The sequence below is a fragment of the Haematobia irritans genome, chromosome 2, assembly GCF_050003625.1.
Source record: "Haematobia irritans isolate KBUSLIRL chromosome 2, ASM5000362v1, whole genome shotgun sequence".
Taxonomy (NCBI): domain Eukaryota; kingdom Metazoa; phylum Arthropoda; class Insecta; order Diptera; family Muscidae; genus Haematobia; species Haematobia irritans.
Window position 1 is genome coordinate 200,541,592 of NC_134398.1, and position 6,531 is coordinate 200,548,122.

Sequence of the window (6,531 nt, forward strand, 5' to 3'; positions counted from 1 at the left end):
GCCAAATCTGGGGATCGGTTTATATGGGGGCTATATATAATTATGAACCGATGTGGACCAATTTTTGCATGGTTGTTAGAGACCATATACCAATATCATGTACCAAATTCCAGGCGGATCGGATGAAATTTGCTTCTCTTAGAGGCTCCGCAACCCAAATCTGGGGATCGGTTTATATGGGCGCCATATATAATTATGCACCGATGTGGACCAATTTTTGCACGGTTGTTAGAGACCATATACCAATACCATGTACCAAATTTCAGCCAGATCGGATGCAATTTGCTCCTCTTTGAGGCTTCGCAAGCCAAATCTGGAGATCGGTTTATATGGGGTCTATATATAATTATGGACCGATGTGGACCAATTTCTGCATGGTTGTTAGAGACCATATACCAACATCAGGTACCAAATTTCAGCCGGATCGGATGAAATAGGCTTCTCTTAGGGGCTCCACAAGCCAAATCTGGGGATCGGTTTATATGGGGGCTATATATAATTAAGGACCGATATGGACCAATTTTTGTATGGTTGTTAGAGACCATATACCAACATCATGTACCAAATTTCAGCCGGATCGGATGAAATTTTCTTCTCTTTGAAGCTCCGCAAGCCAAATCTGGGGATCGGTGTATATGGGGACTATATATAATTATGGACCGATGTGAACCAATTTTTGCATGGTTGTTAGAGACCATATACCAACATCATGTACCAAATTTCAGCCGGATCGGATGAAATTTGCTTCTCTGTTAGGCTCCGCAAGCCAAATCTGGAGATCGGTTTATATGGGGGCTATATATAATTATGGACCGATGTGAACCAATTCTTGCATGGTTGTTAGAGACCATATACCAACACCATATACTAAATTTCAGCCGGATCGGATGAAATACGCTTCTGTTAGAGGCTCCACAAGCCAAATCTGGGGGTCCCTTTTTATGGGGCTATACGTAAAAGTGGACCGATATGGCCCATTTTCAATACCATCCGACCTAGATCGATAATAACTACTTGTGCCAAGTTTCAAGTCGATAGCTTGTTTCGTTCGGAAGTTAGCGTGATTTCAACAGACGGACGGACGGACATTCTTAGATCGACTCAGAATTTCACCACGACCCAGAATATATATACTTTATGGGGTCTTAGAGCAATATTTCGATGTGTTGCAAACGGAATGACAAAGTTAATATACCCCCATCCTATGATAGAGGGTATAAAAATGCTCTTCAAATTTAATGCACACATAAAACATTTTTTCTCAAACACATGCTTTCTGGTATCGATTGTTATTAGCTGATTAACGCTACCTACCTTTAGTAGCATTGTCATCATCGATAGGCTTTTAGTAGCATCACTAACGTAATCGATTAGAAAATCCAATAATCGTTTATCGATATAAATTATTTAATCCACCAATCAGATGAAAGCACGCAATTTTCCACATTTGCAGACGACGAAAGAATTCACAAAATAATGAATTATTAAAAGAAAAACTGTTCAAAATTAGAGTGCAAATAAATTAAGAATTGCTAACAAACGCATAGTTAATAAATTAGTTCATAATGAAGGCGGTAGCATTAGTTTTATTCGTACAAATTACATTGTGTTTACTAAACTCATCATTAGCCGGACGTGATTTTTATAAAATCTTGAATGTCAAAAAATCAGCGTCGACAAATGAAATAAAGAAGGCATACCGAAAACTAGCCAAAGAACTGCATCCGGATAAAAACAAAGATGATCCAGATGCATCTACAAAGTTTCAAGATTTGGGAGCTGCCTATGAGGTTTTATCTGATCCAGATAAACGTAAAACCTACGATAGATGTGGCGAAGAATGTCTGAAGAAAGATGGTATGATGGATCATGGAGGCGATCCCTTTGCGAGTTTCTTTGGTGATTTTGGTTTTCATTTTGGAAACGGCGATCCCCATCAGCATGATACGCCAAAAGGTGCAAATATGTAAGTTTAATAATAATAACAACAACAACAAATATAAACATAATCTACGTAATCAAGGCAAACAGAAAACGACTTTGTGGTAATCATGTAGATGGTGGTAGTAGTATACCTGCTCTTGGTGCAGGGAACATTTGGCATGACCCCATCTATTAGATATGGGACACGTCAGCTTAGCATCTTCCAAATCTTTTCCAATTTTTCAGATTTAAAATGTCAAAGCACATCTGGACAAAAACTACACTATATTTTTACCGGTGATATGAACGGCTCTTGTATACTGCTTTCAGAACCTTATGAGTTAATATGCTACTTCTCATAGAGATTACCTACATTGGTCTCAGCAATATCAAATTTTATGTCCCAGGACGGTGTGCCTATCCACAATATGATGACTGCGATTTGAGATTATGAAAAACTGTGGTCGTCATATAGAAATCCGGAATGAGAATTCCGGATTTCTATGCAAAGCAGGAATGCCAAACATTGCACCACGGTGGCTCCCTTTAGTAGCCATAAATGTGACTATAAAAAATCAACTCGACACAAATTGCATACAAATTTAAAAATATGGCGTTTTGGCACACCGGATAAAGTTGGCTCGGCAACAAAGAAGAAGTTCTAAATTTCATTGGCAATATAATTAGGAAATGATTTAGTTATCGGTAATGATTAGAAGATAGTTTTCCTTCATTCATCTCATGTTCATGTGAAATTCGGTATAAATCCTGCCATTGTAATCAAAATCGTCGAAGTGTCGTCATTCCATTATACAGAATACAGTTTCAATACCATCATCTAACACGTTGGTTTGATAGAGACCATGATCGGATGTTTTTTGTATTAAAAGTTAAAAGATGCCTTGAAAATAACGATCTGGAAATTTTAACAAACTTTAAACTTATTTATCTTATTTCTATTTCTTTGTTCTAGAGTCATGAATATGTTCGTAACACTTGAAGAATTATATTCGGGTAATTTTGTGGAGATTGTAAGAAATAAGCCTGTATTAAAACCTGCTGCCGGTACTCGTAAATGTAATTGTCGCCAAGAGATGGTTACCCGAAACTTGGGTCCTGGACGTTTCCAAATGATGCAACAATTAGTTTGCGATGAATGTCCTAATGTAAAGTTAGTTAATGAAGAGCGCACATTAGAGATTGAAGTGGAACCTGGAATGATAGATGGTCAAGAGACACGCTTTGTGGCTGAAGGTGAACCTCATATGGATGGTGACCCGGGAGATTTAATTATTAAAGTAATGCAGACACCACATGAAAGATTCCAGCGAAAGGGCGATGACTTATATACAAATGTTACGATAAGCTTACAGGTATGAACTATTTTCTTTAAAAAGAAAAACAAAATAAGGGGCGTATGGAAATATGCTGGGTTATATATGGTAGGAAAGTTAAATTTGTTTAATAAGCAAGAAACCAATTCAGTTTGATTGCTAAGTAAGCATATTAGTATTGTCGAGGGGAAAAAACCAATTGATAATACCAATAGCAGTGTGAGGGAATTATATATTAACAAATGAACGAGTATTTTTATTTCCTATTTGTTTTACAAACTTTCTAAATTACTTTTTTAATCTTATATCTCTTTCAGGATGCTTTGATTGGTTTTACAATGGATATCATCCATTTGGACGGTCATAAAGTACCAGTAACGCGAGAGAAAATCACTTGGCCTGGAGCACGTATTCGCAAGAAGGGCGAAGGTATGCCAAACTATGAAAACAACAACCTTCATGGAAACTTGTATATAACATTCGATGTTGAATTCCCAAAGAAAGATTTAGATGATACGGAAAAAGAAGGTAAGACCGTAGAAGAGATAAGATAATTTTTTTTCACATTCATTGATAATATAAATTATCTATTATTTATATTTTTCTTTTAGACCTCAAGAAAATACTCGATCAAGCATCAATTAATCGCGTTTACAACGGACTGTGAAATTGTATCAGGTGTTAGAGGATTTCAGCTATTTTTATTAGTTGTGTTTATTACGCGTCCTGTTTTCCGAAACAACAAAGACTTAAACAATACATAAAAAATAAAAAGATCGCAAACACTACATATTTAGTTGTATAAATTAGTTTGATTTATTTTTTAGAATTTTGTAAAAAAACAACATAGTATTTCCTGCAATCACGAAGTCGAATTTTTTTAAATAAAAAAGTCACACTGTTGACCAATTGTAATTATTAACAAAAATTTTTTTTTTTTAAATATTTGTGCTTGATATTTGGAACAATATTGCCCTCTTCATTTGGACTGTGATGTTGACAGTAATACATATGTCTGTCTTCAAATTAACACACAAAAAAATATATTTTTTGTCTTCAATCACGAAATTGATTGATCCAATTAATTTTTAGGTGAAATGTCTTCAATCACAGAAATGATAGTATCAATTAAAAAAATTATTACAAGTCAATAATAAAATTAATTGATCCGATTAAAATATTAATTGATACTATTAATTTTTGTGATTGATTTTTGTTTCAATCAAATTAGTTGAATCAATAAAATTTTTAATTGAATATTTTTTAAAATTCAATTAAGACTTTAATTGGAAAAATTTTTACGATTTTTTTTTTGTGTATTCAAAAACATTGCAAACGGTACACTCATAGACGCTGGAGCATCCCTGTCTGTATTTCAAAGTTCCATTTCATCCTCATCGCTACCACAGACTCGTAAGTTACACTACAACAATTGCCGACTGTTATGGGGAAGCGTATCAAAAAGTATGAAATGTACATGAAAGTATTTTGCCATCACTATTGTTATAAGAGCCATTTTATACCTTGTGAAACACCCAGCGCAACTAGCTTATTATAATTTAATTTAAATAAAAACGATAATAGAGTGCTGAAAACATATTTCTTTCGCTTAAAATTGTGAAAGATATATTGGAATAAAGTGATGTAACTTTCTACTTGTAACTCAACATCATTATTTTATTAATACAAAAAATTATGTTAAATGTGATGTGATAGTAGTATAAATATTATATTTATAAGAATTTATGAATGATAAAACAAATTAATAAATATCTAAACAATCGTGTTTTACCCCTGCCAACATTTTTTGAATTTGGGGGCGCTTCTGAGAATCCCCACTATGTCGAAAATAGGCGTATACGATATCCAAAACTCCTCGGAAAAGCGCCGTCACTATTGAGAAGTTGTACCACGCCAAGTTACTACAAAAAAGTATCGCATGAGTGCAATTATTAGGTGCCCTTCTGGATACATTTAGAAGGACGCCAATAAGGGCCCCTTCAAACAATCAGAGAAAGTGCATTTTAAGATAGTTGTAAAAGAACCATTTTGGTCAAGTAAAACACGATTGTTTAGATGCTTATTAATTTTATTAAACATTTATAAATTCTCATAAATATAACATTTATACGACTATCACATCACATTTAACATATTTTTATGCATTAATAAAAGATTGATGTTGAGTTACAAGTTGCAAGTTACATGTTGTAGCGTCTATCAGCCAGTGCTTTTATTCCCAATGGAGGCAGCGTGTCTGGAAAAATATTTGAAAAACTATCACTTTATTCCATTTGGAAAGTCAAAAATTGTTCACCAATATACCTTTCACAATTTTAAGCGAAATAACTATGTTTTCAGCACTTCATTATCATTTTTATTTAAATAAATTATAAGAAGCTAGTTGTGCTTGGTGTTTCACACAATATAAAATGGCTCTTGTAATAATAGTGATGCCAAAATACTTCCATGTACATTTTGTACTTTTTGATATGTTTACCCCATCACAGTTGGCGATAGTTGCAGTGTCACTTACGAGTCTGTGATAGAGATGAGGATGAAATGGAACGTTGAAATGCTGGCAGGGATAATGATTCATTTACAACTATCTTAAAATACACAAGTAGGCGATTTGCTAATCACAGAAAAGCGATTTTTTGAGCATATTGTGAACGTAATATAGAAGATTTTATTAAAACAGAAACAAGACATTATCTGTAGTCTGAATACAGTGTAACATCCCTGCCAGCATTTCAAAGTTCCATTTCAACCTCATCGTTACCACAGACTCGTAAATGTCACTTCAACCATCATGAAAAGGTACACCAAAAAGTACATGCAAGTAATTTGCCATCCCTACTGTTAAAAAAGCCATTTTTTTGTGAAACGCCAAGCGCAACCAGCTTGTTATATTTTAATTAAATAAAAACGAAAATAAAGTTCTGAAAACATAGATTATACGCTTAAAATTGTGAAAGGTATATTGGTGAACAATTTGGTGATTTTCCAAATGGAATAAAGTGATTGTTTTTCAGATATTTTACAGACACGCTGCCTCCATGGAATAAAAACACTGGTTGATAGACGCAGCAACATGTAACTCGCTACTTGTAACTCAACATCATCATTAATGCCAAAAATTATGTTAAATGTAATGTGATAGTGGTATAAATGTTATATTTTTAAGAATTTGTAAATGTTTAATCAAATTAATAAATATCTAAACAAACGTGTTTTACTCGACCACAATGATTCTTTTACAACTATCTTAAAA

General features: G+C 33.9%; 1 protein-coding gene and 2 long non-coding RNA genes across 3 annotated transcripts; 2 read left to right on the forward strand and 1 right to left on the reverse strand.

Annotated features, from left to right (window-relative positions):
- Positions 1-1,411: 1,411 nt before the first annotated feature.
- Positions 1,412-4,045, forward strand: shv (DnaJ heat shock protein family member shriveled). Its single transcript, XM_075297153.1, has 4 exons — positions 1,412-1,966; positions 2,897-3,296; positions 3,575-3,785; positions 3,869-4,045. The coding sequence occupies exons 1-4, from the start codon at positions 1,566-1,568 to the stop codon at positions 3,922-3,924; spliced, it is 1,068 nt and encodes a 355-aa protein (XP_075153268.1). The 5' UTR covers positions 1,412-1,565; the 3' UTR covers positions 3,925-4,045.
- Positions 4,046-5,325: 1,280 nt separating this feature from the next.
- Positions 5,326-5,748, reverse strand: LOC142226905 (uncharacterized). Its single transcript, XR_012719770.1, has 2 exons — positions 5,583-5,748; positions 5,326-5,514 (listed from the first exon to the last, which is right to left on the reverse strand). It is a non-coding gene; the product is annotated as an uncharacterized LOC142226905 (long non-coding RNA).
- A 275-nt stretch (positions 5,749-6,023) lies between these two features.
- On the forward strand, positions 6,024-6,506 carry LOC142224583 (uncharacterized). The gene is made up of 2 exons (XR_012719174.1): positions 6,024-6,235; positions 6,293-6,506. It is a non-coding gene; the product is annotated as an uncharacterized LOC142224583 (long non-coding RNA).
- The last annotated feature ends 25 nt before the right edge of the window (positions 6,507-6,531 follow it).